Source organism: Nannobrachium achirus, assembly GCF_963921795.1.
Source record: "Nannobrachium achirus genome assembly, chromosome: 4".
In the NCBI taxonomy this organism is placed as follows: Eukaryota; Metazoa; Chordata; class Actinopteri; order Myctophiformes; family Myctophidae; genus Nannobrachium; species Nannobrachium achirus.
Genome location: NC_137813.1, coordinates 44,453,841 through 44,477,405, shown reverse-complemented (window position 1 = coordinate 44,477,405; position 23,565 = coordinate 44,453,841). Strand labels below are relative to the sequence as shown.

At 45.7% G+C, this 23,565-nt stretch overlaps 1 protein-coding gene across 1 annotated transcript in view; it reads left to right on the top strand.

Annotated features, from left to right (window-relative positions):
- Positions 1 to 23,565, top strand: part of pde4a (phosphodiesterase 4A, cAMP-specific) — a gene marked incomplete at both ends in the record, with an annotated part of 91,670 nt that overhangs the window by 53,581 nt on the left and 14,524 nt on the right. The window contains 5 exons of the mRNA XM_080723314.1: positions 9,800 to 9,964; positions 12,024 to 12,060; positions 14,940 to 15,010; positions 15,945 to 15,994; positions 16,803 to 16,915. Coding sequence (XP_080579440.1) covers positions 9,800 to 9,964; positions 12,024 to 12,060; positions 14,940 to 15,010; positions 15,945 to 15,994; positions 16,803 to 16,915 — 436 coding nt within the window. The remainder of the gene's footprint in view (positions 1 to 9,799; positions 9,965 to 12,023; positions 12,061 to 14,939; positions 15,011 to 15,944; positions 15,995 to 16,802; positions 16,916 to 23,565) is intronic.

Genomic DNA, 23,565 nt, shown 5'->3' with positions numbered 1-23,565 from the left:
ACGATTGGTTTTGGACATACAAGGTTTCCACCCGACAACGACAATATGCTATAAATATAAGGTGCTGGGAGTGAAAATTATAATATAGGGGTGCCTCGGATTAAAACAATATTTATGGGGTGCCCTGAGACAAAAAGGTTTGGGAACCCCTGATCTATACAATAAACTACCTGGCTGGAAACCATCTTAAACATCTCTCCGTCTGTATCTTTGGCTCTTAACTTCTCCGTGGCAACAAAGGAATTATAGTTAACTCAGTCTCGCAGTAACTCCGGGTATTATTATAGACTCTTTTTTTCTAAAATATACTTCACCTGAAAACGTTGAAGACCCCTGCCCTGCAGTAGACCCTATGTGCTTCCTTCCAAGCTATTTCATGGTCCAGCATGTTGTCCTTGCCGCTGAATACTACGCTAGATTAAGAGTCTGAATCTGTTCGTATCCAAAGGCCAAGGAATGTGCGGTCGGTGAGCAATGCTGTTGATGTCAAAATACAACATGTTTTGGGCGCAAACCTTGCATGCACTTTGGTGGAATATGTAAACATTTACACAGGGCTGTGACTCAACCCATCTTTGTTGTCTTTATTTTCTCTGCTTTCCCTTCCTCCTCCTTCTGGGGTGATTTCTTGCTTCCATCCAAAATCCTCTGTAGTTTTTCTCTTCTCTCTAGTCAAGTGCCTGTGGTCTCTGCAGGCAACCGCGCGGCCCGATCTGTCTTCCTGTTACTGCAAGAGGAACTGCGAGGTGCAAGATAAGGAGTGTGAGAGGCCCAAGCTTGCGGTCGGGAGGGGCGAATGAACAGACACATACCAAAAGTAAAACGGAGATAGAGGCAAATTATAGGAACATTTCCAAATGATGACCCACCAGCCCCTGTGGGAAGTATATGCTGACAGTTGCACCATGGCTGAGAGGGGGAGGAGCCGCCAGTGGAGGTGGGGGAACCAAGGACAGCCAAATGAACGTGACGGGGCCGGTCCCGTCCGGGGCTGAGAGGGAGAGCCGAGGTGGTGAAATATCAGAAGCACCAACTTGAAAGAGGCTGGCTTAGACAGGAACTGCACGTACCGCAGAGCCTCACCACTGACACGCGAGCCTCAAACAGACCTGCAACACACAGACAGCGACACACAGAGATCTATGTAAAGGCAGGGGGACATAGTGAGAGTATTTGGAAGTTCAGCACCCAGGGATGCATGGTGCATTGACTCTTCAGATGAGTAGGAAACCAGGACGATAAGGCAAAGGATCAGGATCTTGATAGTAGACTATTTTGGACTTGGGGGACCATTTTATCTTCCTGCGTGAGACGTGAGTTGGGGTTCTAAAAGTGGGATGAAGGGGCCTGCATAGGAGGAGGGAGGCAGAGAAGAAAGCACATTATATCTCAGACATCTGAACCACTTTGAAGTGGTCTTGAATTCCGTGTGTGTGCGCGCGTGTGTGTACGTGTTTGTGTGTGTGTATGTGTGTGCGAGCGTGTATGAGGGGGATTTAAATGTTTTCTTGAACTGTTCTGCCCCGCTGGGACCCAAAGCGAGCAGAGATGAGTCAGAGGAAGCTAACGCGGCAGCTGACACTGCTGGAGACCCAGGACTGTCCTCCTCTCACCACCTCCACCTCCACCTCCACCTCCAATGCCCCCATCACCCAGGCCTCGCCCGTGTCCCCCGATCAGCCTCGGGGACACGGCGGGGGCTCCGTTCTCTTCCGCCGCCTGAAACTCAACCGCAGCATTCAGGGGCGCAGACGCTCGTCGTCGTCTTACTGTTATTACAGGTACAATTGCAACAGCTCTGACGTTGTCCCACACCCGCTGTGTCTCTGTGTGTCTCTCTCTGTCCACCGTAGACACGGCTTTGCCTGGCTGTCACTGTACCTATATTGACATCCTGAGGACTTGATTTCATGGTGGTAGCCTATGTGTGTGCGTGCGTATGCGTGTGCCTGCGTGTAGGGCTGTCACGATTATGCCATTTTATATGATGATAAATTTTCTCTCAAATAGTTGCGATTAACGATTTAATTGTGTATTTGTCTTTGACAATTACATTTCTGTTTGGCTTTTGGGCTTTGAAGTTGCACATGGTAGATATAACACATAAGCTAAATATACAAAGAAATTACTTGACATATTTGACAACTTTATACTTAAAAAATAACATTGATAGTGGAAATAGCCGATCTACAACGCGATGCGACGCGTTGTGAGCTTGTAGATCTGCTATTTCCACTATTTTTGACATGGAAACGATTATGACGATTATGAAAAATAATCACGATTATGTCAAATAATCACGATTAGACGATTATGTAATAATTGTGACAGCCCTACCTGCGTGCCAGCGTGAGTTCCAGCATGTGTGCCAGTGTGTGTACGTGTGCGCGAGAGAGAGAGAGAGCAAGGCAGAAAAACATTGGTTTTGATATTACAAAGAGCTTCCCCAAGGACGTTTTTAATTAAACCTTTCAGCAGCAGGTTTTCTCCCAATTTGTTGTTCTAGCTGAATATTGGATAGCGGTGAATAGTGGATAAATACTTGTATAAAGTAATTTAAAGCAATATAATGTCATACGTTTATTAGTATTAAAGGTTCACTGGGTAACTTTAAGACTATTTTTAATATATATCGTCACTGTCGGGCAGAAACCTCGTATCTCCAAGTTTCAAATTTGTACGTTTTTTCGCAATGCAAAGCCCTGCTTCATCAGACAAGGCCGTTGCACAAAGGTAGTGAAAACAGCAGATCTACAAGCACACAACGCCTTGCGATGCGAGGCGTTGTGTGCTTGTAGATCAGCTATTTTCACTATTTTAGGGTTTTGGACATACAGGTTTTGGACATACAGGGTTTTCATTTCCCTTTTTCAGCCACTATATTATTGTGATGAGGTGTTTCCTTGCAGAAGGACGCATCCCCCTGGCTGTATTGTGGTTCTGTTCCACATGTTGACATTCAAACCTTGCAGGGACAGAAAGGTCTGTGAGGGGGCCCCCTCCCCTCTCTAACTCTAATTGATTAGAGAGATCACTAACGAGCACAGAACGAGTTATGGCCCAATCAAGCAACTCAGTGGACAACCTCTTTGAAGTTCAAAGGGAGTGATTAAGAGCTATGGCCGAGCTCCCCCTCCCCTCCCCACAGTATACTGTAAATTCCTACGTGGTGTAAAATGGACACTCTCAGAGATACATTCACGTTCACACACATTATTTATTCCAAATGCTACTTTTTTGCTGTGTAATAATGACCATAGCCATTACTCAAGCAAAGGAGGGCACCTTTCTCTCTCTAAGAGAATGACAACGGTGATACTGAGACATGGGGATTAATTATTACTGTGGAAAGTGTCTGATGACGAGGTTTGATCTGGGACCATGGTCACACATTATTCCTATGGCTTAAGAGTGATGCTGACCTTTTTGAAAGTAAATATACAGTAAATACACAGTGTGCTTCGCTCTCGATTTAATGGGTCTGCCAATTTTGACGAAGATCGACTTTCCCAGCATGCCTCGGGGCACATTGTTGTGTTATTGCATGGCTATTTGAGTTCTTAAAATCTATTGTGAAGAGTGTTCTTGTATGTTCCATGTATTTAGTTATATAATTCAGGTTGCAAACCTGAGAGCCACGTTGATTTCTAAAGGATTACTTTGACATGTGCCTTTGGTGGAGACATTGTGTGTGCTGTCGCCACAATAGAAAGAGTTTCATAATAAGAGAAGTTGCCATGTCTTTTCATGCAACTCACTTAAACCACTTCTTAAGCCCTCTACTCACGTCAATCAACAAGCTCACAGCGCATCCCATCGCAATGTGCTGTGAGCTTGTAGATAGCCTTTTTCACTATTTTTAAAAATGTTGAAAAAAGGCAAATCTTCGCAAATCTGTAAAACAAGATGATGAACGACTCATGACGAATCTAATAAGTTGGCTTCAAAACATAAATCTGAATTCTTCACTCTAAAGTTTGAAAATGGCATTGACTTGACATGTTTGAAATTTGAAACACAAAACCATCCTCTCTAGAAGGATTACAGAACGTAGATCTCTGTCCTTCATTTAGATTGAAGGTCATTGGTGTGTATTCATTTGTATTCAAGAGCTGTTGTTTAACTGGAAACAATGCTTAATTGTCACTACGGGGTCTTTGTCAACAACAGTTAGGGCAATTATTACATAATCATCTAATCGCAATTACTTGACATAATCGTGATTATTTTTCATAATCGTCATAATCGTTTCCATGTTGAAAAATGTTCATATATTTTTTTTAAGTAAAAAATAGCGGAAATAGCCGATCTACAAGCTCACAACGCGTCGCATCGCGACGCGTTGTGAGCTTGTAGATCGGCTATTTCCACTATCAATGTTCTTTGTTAAGTATAAAGTTGTCAAACATGTCAGTAATTTCTTTGTATATTTAGGTTATGTGTCATATCTGCCATGTGCAACTTCAAAGCCTAAAAGCCAAACAGAAATGTAATTGTCAATGACAAAAACACAATTAAATCGTTAATCGCAATTATTTTAGTGACACTTAATCGTCATGTAAAATGTCATGATCGTGACAGCCCTGACAACAGTGGAGGAGGACCTTTCCGTGTTTGGTTTTGTTTACCTTCATCTTGTGAGAAGGTCATTGTGCAGCGGATGTGGCATGGTGGCCCCAGTGCATTATGGGCTCCGTGTCAATCAACGTCCTGCTGGATGGATGCTGTGTGGACAGCTGTCTCGCTGTGCCCTCAAATCATCTCACCAGGGACGTGCTGGGCCCCTGATTCAGCCTGGGAAAAGAGAGTTGGAGAGGCCCTCATTGCGCGCTATAGAGAGATCTCTCTCTATATGCGCTGCTGCTACTCAAAGATTTGCCATTTCACTTTCATGACAAGTGACAAGCCAGTGGGCCAATTACATGAATTAGGCCTATATTTCGTTGTTGTCGGGTGGAAACCTTGTATGTCCAAAACCGTTTGTTTTGTATTTATAATTTAAAAAATTAAAATTAATTAAACTAGTGAAAACAGCCGATCTACAAGCACACAACGCCTCGCGGTGCGAGGCGTTGTGTGCTTGTAGATCTGCTGTTTTCACTACTTTCGTGCAAACAGTTTAATTTTTACTTTTGTGCAAACAGTTAAATCTTTTCCTAATGGCCCGGCCTGGACCGGCCCGAGAATGAACCGGCCGTTCGGGAGTTGTCCCGCTTTTCCCAATGGCCAGCACGTCCCGGCATCTCACTCCCGACGTCTTAACAACGCGGCCATCTCCAATCTAACAGAAGCTGCCACTGTGCGATGTGTTCATTTTGAGCACGCCTTATCTGAACATACAGATAGCCTGTAACGTCTGTAGCGTCTCTTTACAGTGCACTGTGAGTTCTTCAGTGTTAATAAAAAAAAAACACCTGTGCGAAGTGAGCGGTGCAAACACAACACACGTGTGCATCTCCTTGTATCTGTCTGTGACATCACTTACTTAATTTATGGGTACGAGCACGGATCTCCTTATATGGAGATCTGTGAATGAGTGAATTATTTTAGCTGACACGCACAAAGTGAAACATGGGAGCGGTTTGCACCGCTCAAAAACAGCTGTCTTATCTTATCTTAGCACTTGTACACATTTTATAGTACAAGATATACTCTAACCTGTCCTAGATGATATGTTTTGCATGTCAAAAAAGGAGAGCTGGGGTCTCTGTTATGGCCATATAGAGGGTACCGGTATGTGCGTAATACAGGGGCATAGTTCTGCCGATTTAAAATGACTCCAATACGGAAGTAAAACTTCCTATGATTGGCCGCTAGTTGCGCTGTTTCCCCCCCCCCCCCCCCCCCCCCCCCGGCCGATCGCAAAAAGAATTGTTCTTCATTGGATCCCATTCATTTTCCCCTTTCGTTTTCTAACCTTAATTAACATTTTCATGAATACTGTATGGTTCCTATCGCTAGTTAAAAATTGCCTTTCAATCACCATCATATTCGTTTTGTCGAAATGTGGTCCAAATTATTTTAAAATAAATGATAAAGTTGCGGGGGGGGGGGGGGGGGGGGGGGCGTGGCCAACTAAACTGATACCAGCCGGCTGTGTTCTTCTTCGTGTGCTGTATTTTGGGAGGCTCCGACCACATTCTCCCATGTATCCCTGTGGTTGCACGTGACCGTTGGCAGCCAATAGCATCTCTGATGCCTTTACAATTCTTTGAAGGCAACACCCATTCCAAGGGGTAGAAAAGGGCCATTTGCGCTGCATAGAAACCAATGGCTTTGCATCGTCTATATTTTTCTACAGTCTATGGCGTAATATCATCATCATACCCGGAAATTGTGGGGGAACGTGTATGTGTACTGTATGTATGGCCTTGACAGCCCATAAATCCAAACAGAAAAGTCATTCTGATTGCATTAAACAACTATTTCAACAATGAATCACTAAAGGCCCTATAGGAAACCTGGGGGCCCTGTTACGGCCATATGCTCTAGCTAGGAGGGCCGTTGTACTGTATAGGCTGAGGGGCCCACGCATTTGAGTATTAACATTTTATATAGTATACATTTATGTAAATTGTCAACAGACGTTGTGGCCCAAGGGCCTGTGGTAGTCAAGGGCCCCTGGGCACCGGCCACACTGGCTAGGTCTATCCGCCCATGTGGGTAGTAGTAAAATCCCCCTGTGTATCTATTTGTATAAATGTAACCAACATGTTGGACAGGGATCTCCATATAAAGGCATTTCAGTCGGATCAGCGGTGAGATGTACCGTAGGTGTAGTTCATACATGGGCAACTGGCGGCCCGCCTTTGCTTAATGCGGCCCGCAGGTTAATACCGGAATACTGATATGTTATTGATTTCAGCTATTACAATTCCAAACATGACCTGCTTTAATTCCGTCAGCTTAATGACTAGTAGTATTAAAATGTATTTTTTTTTATGTCCAATGTATTTGTATTTAAGTTAACATGAGAATATAACTATAATGCGTTTGGAATTAAATCAAAATGTTATATTTCAGGATTCCAATTAAAATATGGAATATATTCAGGATTCCAAGTCAAAAGAAGCAGAAATAGCCGATCTACAAGCTCAAAACGCATCGCAGCGCGATGCGTTTTGAGCTTGTTGATCTGCTATTTTTGCTTCTTTTGTATGAGATACTAGAATGACATAGGACACAGCAATATGCAATGTTGCCCTCGGGAGTGAAGGTGGAAATATAGTGGCCCTCGCCATCATCAAAGTTTCCCACCCCTGGTGTAGTTAATCAAAAATACAAAATGCTTGTTTTAACAGTAGGCTTTTCATGGTTCTTAAAAATGTCCATAGAAGACCTGTGGAAGGGCATGCCATGGGATGGGAGCTGCTACAGTCGTGTTTAGTTTTCAGGGGGATAACTAGTAGAAACTGTTCAGTAGACCTTTAGGGTCCTGCTGGCCATGATCAGTGTTGGAAAAATTACACAAATGTAAAAGTATCAATACAGCAATGTAGATATACTCTGTTACAAGTAAAAGTCCGGAATTCAAAATGTACTTGAGTAAAATAACAAAGGTATTGGCATCAAACTATACTTAAAGGAATATTTCACTTTCAAAAAAACTTTTGGTAATTTTATCATCTAATCAGGCTTTTATGAACACCCTGAACAGTTTTTAATTAGCTTGATTGAATATTTAGATATTTGATGTAAATGTTACCAGGTCCTCCAGGCCCAGGGCCTCTCCACATACACACCCATTGTAACTTCAAACTTCATTTTAATCATGATAGATTCATTAAAAACACCCATTATTTTTTCTGGTGACTCATACTACCCTCCTAATACGTGAGCAGGCCGTGTTTTTTCGATAATTTTTTTCATTTATTTGTAATTTTCTTTTTTTGTATTTCATTTTTTCCATTTTCCCAAATAATAATTAAAAATAAATGAATACGGCCTGCTCACGTATTAGGAGGGTAGTATGTCACCAGAAAATATAATGGGTGTTTTTAATGAATCTATCATGGTTAAAATGGAGTTTGAAGTTACAATGGGTGTGTATGTGGAGAGAGGCCCTTCCACTGCTCCCTGTTGAAAGTGGAATATCCCTTTAAGTACCCAAAAGTAAAAGTTCCTAAATGTTTGAACCAACGATCTACAAGCTCACAATGTGTCGCGATGCGTCGCATTGTGATCTTGTAGATAGGCTATTTTCAAATATCCTTATGTTAGGGCTTGAGTGGTTCATGTAGTGACGGGTGGGTGCCACCATTGGCACAGGGGAGGGTGGTCACTGGCACACTGGCCGAAGTGTGAGAGAGAGGATTTATATGTTAAAATCAAATGTTGTTTTAAATGTGGTCAATTACATTACGTCACCCAATTTGCAACAAATCACATCCTGCACATAATTCTACATTCATTAAAATTCTGAACTTTGACTGGGGAGGGAGTCGGTGAGATATGTGGGTTATTGCTCCAAGTCTAATGATCGTTATAACAATGTCCTGACAATCAAAATGTGTCAGAATTTTGATGGGGTCTCATTAAAATGAATGTTGACATGGCACACTGACTATCTAGAAAATAAAAACATGGCACTTCATTTCAAAAAGGTTGCTCACCCCTGATGTAGTGTATGTTTTATAATATTATAATTTATATCTGCCAAGTTTCCAAATTCCGTTAATTGTAGTGGAGTAAAAGTACAATATTTGCCTCTGAGATGTAGTGGAGTAGAAGTGAAAGTACCTCAAAATTGTACTTAAGTACAGTACTTGAATAAATGTACTTAGTCACTTTCCACCACTGTGCCTGACATGCATGCAGAGCGCTACAAGTACATGTGAGCACAGGAAGCCAACGCACGGTGCCGGAGGCCAGGACGTGAGTAATGTGACACCTTCTGCTGGACCTGGTTAACAGTCTGGCAGACAATCCATGGCTTCTTTACCGAGGCAGGAGAAGCGTGATTTGAAAACAATCCAGGCGCGAGGACTGGAGACAAAAGGCGTGAATGTAATCATCTCTTAACGCAGGGTGTGAGACTCAGACAACTGGCGTGAGTTTTGCAGTGTTTCTCAGTGGAAGAAACGCGTACTGTATGGGTCAGCGACGTGACGTGCGTGTAGAGGTGCATAGCCTGATCAAATCTGACGGCAAGGTTTGTCAGGTTGGAGCGCACGTTGGTTTTGAGGGAGCCAATACCCAGCCACCTTAGGAACAATGCTGTCAGAGGCAACAATGGGCAGCTCAGTTTTAGCCTTGTTTAATCAAAGGAAATTACTCGCCATACAGGCCTTTAATGGCAGACAACATTTTGCAATATATTAGCTGGATGTAAAATCCTGAGTTAAACTAACACTCTGGCGTGTTATCTCCTCCGCGTCATCAGTGCCCATACCCTAGGTGGGGTTGGCAAAAGGGCCTTTCTTTGTGGAGTTTGCACAAAAAAAATGCAGTATCCTTGGCCAGCCGGAGCGCCTGATGTAGGGGAAAGGAACTGGTTGGAATAACGTGTTCCTTCCACGCGCTAGGTCTAACCGGGGAAACTCCCCCTGTCAGGTGAAAAGAAGTAACTTGGACTTCTCATGCATACTGTAGAAGCATGAGGTCAGTCCATTGTCTCCCCAGGTTGGCCAAGGAAGGATTACATAGGCAATTGACACCGGGTGAAAAATGGGTTACAAAATCGTGGGATAAAAATGATTAAAAAAAAAAAAAAAAAAACACTCTGAATACACATCTCCATGATTCGTTGTGTAAATTGTTCTAATTCATTTGGCACTTTGTCCCTTCTTGTCCCCTTCAGCTTTGACTCGGAGAATGGACCGTCACCTGGCCGCAGTCCTGGGGACGGCCTGCACCCGTCCTTCCCCCAGAGCCAGCGCAGGGAGTCCTTCCTGTATCGCTCAGACTCAGACTATGACATGTCCCCCAAAACCATGTCCCGCAACTCCTCCATCAACAGTGAGGGGTGAGTACTGAGTACCAGGCCCTTGTCCCAACTCCATCACACGGGCCACACGTCACCTGTTGTGTGTGGTTTAGGCTGTGTGTGGTTTAGGCCGCGGTTCCCAAACCTTTTAGCTCAATACCCAAAAGAGAAATTAGACGTTTGCCTGGGATCCAAACTTGTGAAAACAGCAGATCTACAAGCTCACAGCGCGGCGCGAAGCGACGCGTTGTGAGCTTGTCTACTATACTTAGATAATAATAATAATAATAAATATCTAATTTATGTAATTTCTTCGAATTTTCTTTTATTGTCTCCACCAGCCGAAGGCTGAGGGAGAGTATGTTTTCCCCTCCGTCCGTCCGTCCGTCCGTCCGTGCGTGCGTCCGTGCGTGCGTGCGTGCGTCCGTCCGTGCGTCCTCGCAGTTTGTGAGCAGCTAATCTCAGTCACCGTTGGCCCGATCGCTGCCAAACTGAGCACACACACTCCCTGGATGCCAATCTAGAACCTCTGCCCCACATTTTTCAAATCAGCCTCATGGTGGCGCTATAACAGGCCGATTTGTGTGGCCTGGTTGTTACCAGCTAATCTCCGGCGCCGTTGGCCCGATCGCTGCCAAACTGAGCACACACACTCCCTGGATGCTAATTCAGAACCTCTGCCCCACATTTTTTAAATCAGCCTCATGGTGGCGCTATAACAGGCCGATTTGTGTGGCCTGGTGGAGACCTGTGCTCGTTTATTAATGAAATGACTTGAAATCATTGCATTTTCTTTTTGTATTCATGAAACTCGTCGCTTTGTGGGGAATATTTTTGTCTCCACCAGCCGAAGGCTGAGGGAGAGTATGTTTTCCCCTCCGTCCGTCCGTCCGTCCGTCCGTCCGTCCGTCCGTCCGTCCGTGCGTGCGTGCGTCCGTGCGTCCTCGCAGTTTGTGAGCAGCTAATCTCAGTCACCGTTGGCCCGATCGCTGCCAAACTGAGCACACACACTCCCTGGATGCCAATCTAGAACCTCTGCCCCACATTTTTCAAATCAGCCTCATGGTGGCGCTATAACAGGCCGATTTGTGTGGCCTGGTTGTTACCAGCTAATCCTGGTGGAGACCTGTGCTCGGAAGAGCACTGCTTCTAGTTTGAAAATGTTTTTGAAATAATAATTAAAAACAAAATGTAGGAAACAAAATGTTTTGGGACCCATCAAAATGTGTCTGCGACCCACGAATGGGTCCCGACCCAGTACATGGGAACCAGTGGTATAGAGCACTGGTTCTCAAAATTGGGTCTGGGGACCCCCAGAGATCCTTGAGGGGTCCCAGGTCAGTTCCAACAAAATGAGGAACAGTTTAAATACTTTGGCTTGAAGAAAAGGCTTTATGAAAATAGCTGAGCAACAGGCTCACAAATCTTTGCATAAAATGTTGAGAAAATGTTCTCTTATGGGAGTCATAAGGCACCAAATCTTTTAAAACCACGGTCCGCAGCCAAATACGTAGGCTACAGTACATATCGGTCCTTGACCTGATAGGAACTAGTTGATGCACACAACCCACTTGCTTGACATTGAATAACATTGTAATTACAGTAGAATTATGCTAATGAAATCATACCAAATCCTGTTAGCATTGGCCATTCAACTGAATTTCCTGGCTCATCTCTCTGAAAATTCCAACCGTCTGATCCCTCCGTTAGTACATTTCTGCACCGTTGCTCTGTTTAGGTCCACATAGTCCTACACATAAACATCCACTTCACAGCTATAGCGACCAGTATGAACCTTAATGCACTTATACAGTGGCGTCAGTTCAGAAAAAGCTAAGGTATGGCAACATGACCGGTGTCTTGCACTCGCGCCATCGCGCGCGTGCAAGACACCAGTCATGTTGCCATACCTTAGCAACAGGCACAATGAAAAGTACTTTTTATTATTTCCCTCTGTAGCCAAGGTATGGCAGCTGCCATAGCTTGCCATATCCAATTGACGCCTCTGCACTTATAGTAACACAGCTGTGTTTGTCCATCCTAAACACTCCTATTCTTATTTACTTGCTTTCCTTTGTTTTCATCCCCCACTCCACAGGCATGCCGAAGACATGATAGTCACCCCTTTTGCTCAGGTACTGTATGTGTTCACTCTCCTACTTATGTTTTTTTCCCCCTTTCTTTTTTCTCTTTTTTTTTATTACCACTTGCAACCTGGCATCACCCATTTTGGGTATGTCATATCTCATATGTGAAAATGTTCAACAAACGTTCAAAGATCTTAAATAACAATTGAACAATTGAAGCACACACTTCGTTCAGAGGAGCTTGTACATTGGCTATTTTGTACATGGGCTATTTGTCGTAAAACAACTAAGCATAAAACACTTAAATCTTGTTAATACTCAATTTTTAAGCAGGCTAATGTTGCTTTCTTCACAGGTGTTCGCATTTATAGAGGTCGTGTTCCATATAGGTCAGGGTGCTGCTAAATTAATTATGATCATCGATAACACCTGTGAAGGAAGTAACATTACACTTCTGTTTCAGGCCAATTTGGCTGCCTTGAAAAGCGTCTGTAGTTGTAAATGCCTTGAAAGTTTGGCTAATTAGTGGTGGTGGACAATTAAGTACTCAACCGCAGTACTTGAGTGAAAGTATAGAAACTCAACACGTGAAAATTGCTCAAACGTAAGGCAAGGCAAGGAAGGTATTTGTATAGCATAGTACCTTTCAATAACAAGGCAATTTAATGAGCTTTACATCAAAGGAAAATACACTAGTAAGACACCTCAGGGCGACAAGCGACCGACCTCGCCCTTGCCCTTTAGGGCGAGGTCGCGCCATATGCCGTCTGGCCAGTGATGTATATCGGACTGGTTACCCATATATGGAGACCCCTGGTACCCATATATGGAGATCCAATTACTGTATGGAGATGCTGTGAGACCCCAAACATGTTTACTTATTCATAATGTGAAAATCTATCACATCTGACATCATACTTACAATCCCTTTTTATGCCCATACATGGAGATCCCTGTCTGAACCAGCCACACAGATATGGACTGTCTTCCTCTATATTTGGGCATTCCCATATGAAGTCCTGTTAGATATGGGCTTAATATTGATGACATCAGGAATCTCCATATATGGGCATAAAAGGGATTCTGTTAGAGTGATCACAGTGATGTCAAAGCGTGATGTCAGAGCGGCAAACCTATAGAACGTAAAAAGGTGTACACGTCCAGACAGACTGTTGTGATTTCTATGGATTTCTGGTAGCAATAACTAGCAGGTTGAAGTGGGTTGCAGAATAGGCCAGTATCATTGAAGTGTGTAAACACATGGCCAGATGGTTCAGCCCTGTCTTATGATAAGATCAGTCTGTGGCAATAAGTCTCATGATGTGCAGATCAGGTACTGCTGACTAAGAAATCAGACCCTGATGCCTAAAATTAAATGTGGACGCAGCGCCTCAGCCAGGTGACCATGTAGGATCGACACAGCTTGGTGTCTGCATGACCATTGGCTGAGAAACGCTGCGGACTGGGCAGGGCTGAGCCGGGTTGAGGCCATAAGTGGAATAATGATGTAAATGTGATGCTGATAAACTTGTATATAAAGACGAGGTGGAGAGGGTGAACGGGACGCGACACTCTGGACTTTAACCGCACCTTCACCCGACTCCTCTCTCGCTCCTCAGCACTGCTTAAATAAACCAGCTGCTGGCTGAAACTGATAATCTATTCTCGCGTCCTGGGTATCCTTCTAACAAGACAGTCAGCATGTGCCGTTTCACATACTAAACTGCGACCTTTGGTCGCAATTATGAAAGGACGCATTTGACATGCTCAGTCAAATTTGACATGCTCAAACAAATGGGACATGCTAGGACAAATTTGACATGCTCAGTCAAATGTGCTTGCCTTGTATAGGAACATATTTGTACCTGGGCTCAGACTCAAAGCCAAAGTTCAGACCCACAAGGTTCAAGGTTGTGCTTTATTGTTATGGTGACACTTTGGTGTTATGGTGACACTGGTGACATCAGTGTTCATTTTGACAGCAAATTTACGTTTAGTTTTAGTCATATACTTTTGAATAAAATGTCATTTACTTTTCATTATTTTTATCATCAGATTCTTTTACATTTTAGTCTAGTTTTAGTCAACTAAATATCATATGATTTTAGTCAACTAAATCTACTTTTGATTTTGTTGACCTTGATGGTGTCGTAATGATGACAGATTTTAAACTTGCATGCTGAAAACGTAGATTCGCTACCCATTGTGAGCTTGTAGATCTGCTATTTTTCAGAGCACAACCAAGCATAAAATGACTTGTCTTTTAGTTCTACTGGATCTCTTCCAATTGTTGATGAAATGGTCAATATATTTAGTCAATAGTTTTAGTCATCATAGCTTCGTTTTTATTTTGTCAGTGAAAAAAGGTTGTCGACGGATATTTTCCGCCATAGTCTACGAAATTAATCTCATCTGGCATCTGGCCATCGTGTCATTGTCCACTGTGTTACCCTCCAGGTCAGGGGCGTCACAAGGGGGGGAAAGTGGGACTGAGTTAAAAGGGCCCAAGGTGGAGGGGCCTTAATTATTTAGCTATTGAAAAATAGCAGATATACAAGCTCGCCGCGCTGCGAGCTTGTAGATCTGCTAATGTATTTTTTAAGCGAACATTTGTAACTCAAATGTTGCTTCTGGGGCGTCCCTGGAACGAAATATTTTGAGATGGGGGTCCTTTGCCAAATACATATCATTTTGGGGGTCCTTCACATGAAAAGGTTTGAGCACCACTGACATAGAAACATAGGTTTTTCCAAAAACCTTAGAAGGATTTGAAATATTCAAAGATAGCAGATCTACAAGCTTGCAGCACGGCACTCGGTGCCGCGATGAATGGATCTTTGTACCCAGGGCCCAGAATTTGGTGCGACACCCCTGCTCCATGTACTTCTATCTAATTAGTGCGGTGACTTTATCTTGTCTTTATACAGGTGTTGGCCAGCCTACGAACTGTAAGAAGCAACTTCACCATCCTCGCCAATGTCACGACGCCCACAAACAAGTCAGTATAATCATCGTGCCTCCCAAATCACCCTGGTCACGCCTATCATTTTATTTAGTAGTGTGTCATTGCTTGTGTTAATCCATCTGCGCTCTCCCACTGGATTGCATTTATCATCCACAATATCAGATACCTCGGTTCCTGTTTATAGACTGTGCGAGAGGAGAGAATAATCAGAGGTGTTTATCTGGCGTCGGTGTTTTCAATATGTGTTGTCCGGGTACTGTGTGAGTGCCTCATATCCCCTGATGTATATCCCAGTCTGTATCCAGACAATGAAGATGGTCAATAGTGCTAAAATTACCTCCCTTTGTAATGCAATAGACAGGGGAGCATGAGTTGGCAGGCTTTTAGCACTTCATCGATATGATATACAGTATAATACTGTACAGCAATGCGCCATGCATAGAATTACCAGCTCTATAATTATGCAGCGGTATGCCCTGGAAATACCCTCCTCATTCACAGTAAAAACCCACAGTCTTCATTTAACTCTGGGTGTGTATTAATTAACATGTGGGTCCATTTCAACAATCTCAAAATGAAATGAACACTGAGGATTTTATAGTGTGAGACTGAAAAATGTATTCTGTAGTCACCAGAGCTGAGCATAGTCTCTGTAAAAAAAACTATTTTTGGCCACTTGAATGCATAGGGGTAAAAAAGGGGGCTATTTATCTGTATTCAAACATGTGATGTTTTAATCCAAATGTGTACTTTTCATTATATTTAAAGCCCTCGGCATAGAATGTGTCCCATTCATATGATCTCTTTTATGCACTACATGAATGAATTACATGATGCAATAAATACATACCCGGTATTTATGCTGCTGAAATGATGTTTTTGGTGCTGGAATAAGTGGCAATAAGTTACCAGCAGGGGGCAGCAGCATGTCGTTTCACTACTAATGTAATGCTCTGTTTGTCCACAGGAGGTCACCAGTGACAAGCCAACCCACAGTACCTCAGGCTACTCTCTCTGGTATGTTGTGGGCCAATTGAAACCTGATGCACCGGCTCATTCTGCTTACACTGCACAGCACACCCAGGCTGGATTCACTCTATAGGTTTTACAAATCTTTTCACAGATTTTCTTTCTTTTTTTTTTTCCCATTTCATATCTCTAAAACATACTCAAACAACAGCATGTCTAAAAGGTGCAGTGCAACACAAATTAATGTAAACTTCCAGTAGGCTACCAAGTTTTTTTTTACTTCTTTAAAAGTATCAATACTACAATGTAGAAATACTCTTTTACAAGTAAAAGTCAGGAAAGTACCAAAATAAAGGTTGTTTTTATTGTGCAGAATTTCCCATTTCACAAATTCAAAATGCATAAAAAATCTATTTATGATTGAAGTGTTTTGTATGTTTTGTAATAATAATCAAACTCTACAAAGTAACTTCCTATCAACTAACATTTTCAGATCTCAGATTCCCCATTGCCTTGGAAAAAGAGAGAGACAGAATACAAAATAATGATATATCAATTAAATTAGAAATGCTTACCTTCAATTCTATTAAAGTAAAAACAAACTAATATGTATCTCTCTCTCTCTGTGTGTGTGTGTGTGTGTGTGTGTGTGTGTGTGTGTGTGTGTGTGTGTGTGCGTGCGTGCGTGCGTGCGTGCGTGCGTGCGTGCGTGCGTGCGTGCGTGCGTGCGTGCGTGCGTGCGTGCGTGCGTGCGTGCGTGCGTGCGTGCGTGCGTGCGTGCGTGCGTGCGTGCGTGTGTGTGTGTGTGTGTGTGTGTGTGTGTGTGTGTGTGTGTGCGTACGTGCGTGCCCCCCAGAGGAGACGTACCAGCAGATGGCTCGGGAGACTCTGGATGAGCTTGACTGGTGTCTGGACCAGCTGGAGACCATCCAGACCCACCGCTCTGTCAGTGAGATGGCCTCCAACAAGGTACACTACACTACACTACCCAGAACCCACTGCTCTGTCAGTGAGATGGCCTCCAACAAGGTACACTACACTACACTACCCAGAACCCACTGCTCTGTCAGTGAGATGGCCTCCAACAAGGTACACTACACTACACTACCCAGAACCCACTGCTCTGTCAGTGAGATGGCCTTCAACAAGGTACACTACACTACACTACCCAGAACCCACTGCTCTGTCAGTGAGATGGCCTCCAACAAGGTACACTATAGCCAGTGGTTCCTAAACTTTTCACCCCGTGACCCAAAAGACAAATTAGACATTCATTCTCCTGGGGCCCAAACCAGTGAAAATAGCAGATCTACAAGCTCACACCGCGTTGCTTCACGCTGCGTTGAGAGCTTGTAGTGTAGTGCATTGTTTGAGAAACTACACTACACTACACTACACACCATCCAGACCAGATCATCAGTGAGACACTGACAGGTCTTTAAACCTGGCAAAATCTAGATATGTCCCGCTGTTTCGTATCCCCAGTACTGCAGTTAGGGTGAGGATAAGGGTTAGGTTTAGGGTTAAGGTTAAAAAAAAAAAAACGGGCGAAACATCACTACGCGCCCTGCATACCTCACCTCCCCTCCTCTCCCATCCCCTCCCCTCTCTCACCTCTGTCAGTGAGATGGCATCCAACAAGGTACACTACACTACTACTACACTACTACACTACACTACACTACAATACCCAGAACCCACCGCTCTGTCAGTGAGATGGCCTCCAACAAGGTACACACCTGTCTGTACCTCACCTCCCCATCCCCCCACCTCTTATGTTTATTCCCCCGCAGCACAACTCAATCTGGTGCAGCAGAGAAACCTGCACCTGGCTGCCGTCCAAACAGCAGTGGTGGATAGTGACTAACTAAGTAACATGTACTCAAGTGCTGCACTTAAAGGATGACTTCACCCACTTTCAACTTGTCTGTGTCTCATAGGAGGGCTGTGGAACCAGTGACATCATCGTTTTTAGTTTTTCTTTCAAATCCATTAAGTCATGCTAACTTTCCAGGAATAGAAAGCCTGCCGTTTACATTAGCTTGGATTCCCCATTATTGATGTCATTGGTCGCCGGGTTTCTCTGAGACACAGAGAGAATAGACAAAAATGGTACTATAATATAATGAGCATTAGTGAGGACTGATTATACGAACATAGGTTGAAAATGGGTGAAGTTGTCCATTAAGTTTTGAGGTATATTTTACTTTAATGGAGTATTCCAATTTTCAGTACTTTTACTTCTACTCCACTACATCTCAGAGGCAAATATTATGCTTTTGCGCCACTACAATTATTTGAAAAGTTACTTTGTAGATTTTGATTATTACTACAATATATAACAGCCCTCTAGCTATATATATTTTGGACATTTGAAAATAGACGATCTACTACTCATGTTGACTCTTTGGTTTTATTTGTGCTGTATCTGAGTATATAATTAATTATGCTGTATTTGTGTGTGTTAGGGTCAGGGTTAGGGTTATTATTTTTTGCAGCGGCAGCAGTACAAATGTATAAAATGTTGGATGTGTGTATTCAGTACACTGTATTGCATCCAAGCGTATGGGTGCCTTAATGTCTGAGTGTGTGCATGGCTAGGCTTCTTAAGTGGGCATGCATTTGTAAGTGAGAGAGAGAGAGAGAGAGAGAGAGAGAGAGGGAGAGAGAGAGAGAGAGAGAGAGAGAGAGAGAGAGAGAGAGAGAGAGAGAGAGAGAGAGAGAGAGAGAGATGGAGGGAGGGGAGGAGAGGAGAGGGGAGATGTCTGTGGGTTGGAGGACATTGGAGGCAGAGGGAAGCGGTCCTGATGCTGTCTCTGCTGCTGTAACCTTGGTTGCTATCGAACAGCAGCAGGCTCTGCCCTTCCCCTTCACCCATTGGCTCGCCTCTCCCACCGCAAAGCATGTGGTCCGGTCAGCGACGAATGGGACGGAGGCAGCGCTCCTCATACGGTGTTCTGTCTTAAAGGGACGGCGTTACGTTCTCTCCTCTGTTATGTTCTAGAATTTCATCTTGTAGGCTACAGTTTACTACCTCACAGCAAGGTAGTCAATCATTTGTCAGTACAGTTGTGATAGAAGGGACAAGGACAAAGCCTGTAAGGACAAAGTCTGTGTATAAGTGTGTGTGTGCGCATGCAGAATGTCGAGAGACAGTCTCCTGGGCTAAACAGAGACAGTGAAAACACAGTAAATCCCTGAGTTAAATCAACACTTGTGGGTTTTATTGTCTCAAGCCTTTTTAAGCAGCTGCTGTTCACCTACAGATATCATCCACTTTGTACCAATATGGAGGCACACACACACACACACACACACACACACACACACACACACACACACACACACACACACACACACACACGCGCGCAGCGCGCACACGCACACACACACACGCACACACACACACACACACACACACACACGCACACACACACACGCACACACACACACACACACACAGCAACACCAGTTCACCACACACACAGTCTCTCACTCTCATCCTCACACCCTCGCCCGCCTGCACATATCTTTTTCGACAGACGCACATGCCACCTGCAGCACATGCGCATTCGGGGCCGCGAGCAGCAGCGAGCAGCAGAGACGCATGCACGCTCGCACGCGCGCAGGGGGCCACGCACGCGCCTGCAGCCACACAGTGCTGATTAGCTTGCGAGGGCTGTCCACAGCATCCAGGGAGACGGCACAAGAGGCAGAGCAACGGAGGAACTGGAAGGGGAGGAAGGAAGGAAGCAACGAAGGAGAGGGGAGCGTGAAGCAGCAGCATTATAGACCTCCAGCATCTTGAGCCAGCCGAGCCCATGGACGGAGTGTGCAGCATGAGACGGAGCCACGGGGCTGTCGACAGGAAGGCTGACTGACTGACTGACTGACTGGCTGGCTGGCTGGCTGGCCGGCTAGCTGGCTGGCTGGCTGGCTGCGGAGTGGACCGACTGCGTGTTGTTGTGGGATCAGTGTGGTGCGAGCCGGGGTCGATGCGCTGGTAGGACCGGGCCAGGCCTCTGGACCGGGGCTGTGGGGGAGGGGGAGCAGCAGACGCAGGCGGGAGAGGGGAGCCTGTTTTTACAGACCGACCGCGGTGGCTCTCCGCCGTGATTCTCCCCGGCCTGACCATCCGCTGCGAGGGCCTGCCCGCATCAATCTGTCTGTCTTTCTACCTGGCTGTCCATCTCTCTCTCTCTCTCTCTTCTGTCCTTGTTTCTTCTCACCCCCCCTCCCCTCCCCTCCCCACCTTGCCTTTCTGCTGTGTATCCTCCATCGTCCTCCTTTCCTCTCCCGTCACTCGGCGTCTCTCTGCCCGTCTCTCCTCCATTGTCCCTGTCACTCGTCTCTGTGCCCTTCAGACGGTCGCGTGCACCCTCTCTCCTGCTCACCCCTCGCATTGCTTCTTTTAGGCTGCCGCCCCCCCCTTCCCCCCTCCCCCGCCGCCCCTCCACCTTACCCCCCGCCCTGCGGTGCTCCTACATTCGGGTCAGCTCTGCTCAGCAAATGCCATGAGATGTAGTCTCCCCAGCAGCCGGATCCAGGGGGCTCCTGGCCTGCCCGTGGCGGGCGGACCCTCGTCTTTGGACCGAGCCTAGGCTTGGGACTCCCATTCTGGACTGACCGGGTGGCCTGCTGTGGAGCGCTGCATGTAGGGAAAAAAAGACAGCCAGCAGCCTTTTGGCCCTGTCCCTCCTCGCCCCCCACTATCCCCACATCCCGTCACCCCCCCCTCCACGGGACCGCTGATCGCTCTGGAGTGTCCCGGCCTGGCTGGCTGTGGCCTCTCCCCGCACGCCCTGACGACGGCCTCATGCCACTGGGGCGACCGCAGTGCCCCCACGGCGCCGCTCAACTACACCTGCACCCCCTGCGTGTGCCAGCGGCCCGCGCCCCCCGCCACCCTCAGCATGGGCGTGGTGGAGGCCATTGACCCGGCCTCGCCGTCGCCCTGCCCCTCCCCCGTGCCGGGGGGCTTCCGTCTGTCCCGCTCCTCCAGCTACAGCCCCTCGCTGCAGGGGAGGACCGGGGCAGAGCTCGACCTCGGCGCGGCCGCCGGAGGGGTTCTGGAAGGGGGGGCCATGGCGGCGGAGCGCCGGACCCCCTTCGTGGACCTGTTCTGCGAGACCTGCTCCAGGCCCTGGCTCATCGGCTGGTGGGACCAGGTAGGCCTCAGGGCGGTGGGGGAGGGCAAAGTGAACCCGCTGGCAGCCATCTTGGATTAGATGTTGTTGTGAACTCCTACCAGAGGTTTGTCCACATGGCTGAGTCAGGGCAGCTGACCACTGCTAGCCCTAGTAGCATCCCTATTCTGGTGGAAACGATCGCCTAAAATAGCCTATCTACTAGAGCTTGTAGATCGGCTATTTTTTGGCTATAATCGTGGACCAAGTGCAGAGGCAACTCATGTCCAGTTTGCTAAGTATGAAGGGTTTAAGTGGCTAATGCACACACAGTCTGTGTGTTGTATATTTCTAACTCCAACATAAGAAAAGGCAGTGAATATTATGTGGCAGCGAAACAAGTAAATGATGAAATGAGGTATGTGTGTTGGCAAGGAAACAAAGAGAGTCTGTCTGAGAGCTTGGAATGCTGGTGAGGCTGTGTTTATATTTCCCTGTACTCTTTCTGTCCTCATCCATTATTTATATATCTGTACACAGAAGAGGAACAGACAAGGAGGCACCGACTTTATTATATCCTTAACCCTTCTCAGAGTTTCTCTGTACACTGGAACAATAAAAGGTTGAATCAACAAAAGGCCAGGTTCTCACGATGAAGCTGTGCACTTTGCTTGCCATATTTTTCGTGACATATTTCGTGGATGTCAGCTGCGGGAATAGAGTTGTGTGTTTTTCTGCAGGTAGATCGCAGTGTTACATGACCTCCATCTCCATTCTCCACACACCTGCTCCCAGCATCCCCCGCCTACCACTCCCCCTCACCTGAGGCTGGCCTCGATACACACTTTTGGTTTGGCAAAAGCATCATCAGTGAAGGGCAACGCTTAGCTTAGCACTGAACCCACCTCAGTGTTTCCTCCGTGACTTTATGCCCTATTTATACCCCGTCGTACAACGGTGTTCTGTGTCGACGATAGCGGGGCAGAGCTTGAAGAACGTCTATGTTTGGCGTGGGACAACGTCCTAAAACAACTAAAGTATGAATCAGACGTAGTTGTGAAAATGCTGCTATCGCCTACATTTTCCTTTGTTGTGCCATCGTCCTGCACTTGTTTTTCAAAACACGGGAGGGGGAGGCGCACAAATCGAGGCGGTTTTGTTTTGGTTTATCAGTCTTCTGAGGTGCACTGTAACGTAGCCCTGTCACCGTGATCAAGCTCTCCTCACCACAAGCCCCAGCTCATTCACCTTGATCCATTTCCGCGGCCATGTATTTCTTTTTTATCACATTGTCCTTGTCGGGTGGAAACGCGTTGTAAGTGTGTAGATCGAAGGACATCTTAGGAGGAATGCTTACAGGTTAGAGCTTGTGGCTCTTATCAAAAAGAGGACACAGACACAATCTACAATTTATGTATTTAGGCAGACGTTTCCTATCCATAGTAACATACAATAAGCACGGTACATAAATCATACACAGTACCATAGAATGTAGAGAACAGTGTAGTGCCTCAAAACACTAGTTTAGGGGTGGCATAGCTGAATGGTTAGGGAGCCCGCGTGGGGAACCAGAGCCCCTGGTTGTCCCTGGTTCGATTCCAGGCCAGGGTAGCAATGTCGATGTGTGTCCCTGAGCAAGACTCTTAACCCCTAATTGCTCACATGCTCCTTGTGGGCAGCGAATCAGCTGGGTTGGGCTGAAAATGCTTAATTTCCCTCCCGGGATTAAATAGGTACATATTATATTAGTTTACCAGGTAAACAATGAGCTTAGCATCAGTCTAAAATAACATGCTATCTGAATTACATTCTTAACATTTGTAGTCCCCTCTGATACTAATGAGTGTGTGTGTGTGTGTGTGTGTGTGAGTGTGTGTGTGTGTGTGTGTGTGTGTGTGTGTGTGTGTGTGTGTGTGTGTGTGTGTGTGTGTGCGTGCGTGCGTGCGTGCGTGCGTGCGTGCGTGCGTGCGTGCGTGCGTGCGTGCGTGCGCGCGCGTGCGTGCGTGCGTGCGTGCGTGCGTGCGTGCGTGCGTGCGTGCGTGTGTGTCTGTGTGTGTGTGTGTCCATTTGGGGCCATATTTGATAAATAAACAGACTATTTGCTGCAGGTCTCTCCTATGTGTGGGCTTGCTTGCATTGTATTTCATTGTTTATCCTGACACTCGGACTGGCAGCGTGGAAGTGTTGGTTGGCAGCTATGACTCAGCTTTATAGTGTCAGAGAGGGGTGGAGGCATAAGGTTTTGGACTGAGTCTGCTGCGTATGTGTGCCATTAGGTTTGACTGTAGTCTGCTGCTTACAGTATGTGTGCCATTAGGTTTGACCGGAGGACTGCATGGGTACTTGGCTTCAGAGTTATTTCACTGGTTCTCAACCTTTGGTCTAGGGACCACCAGGGGTCCAAATGGGCATTTGGAAATTCTATGTGCAAGCTCTAGAATTCATAGTCTTCAGGGCGGTGGATAAGAGGGAATGGCATAGACGTACAGTCTT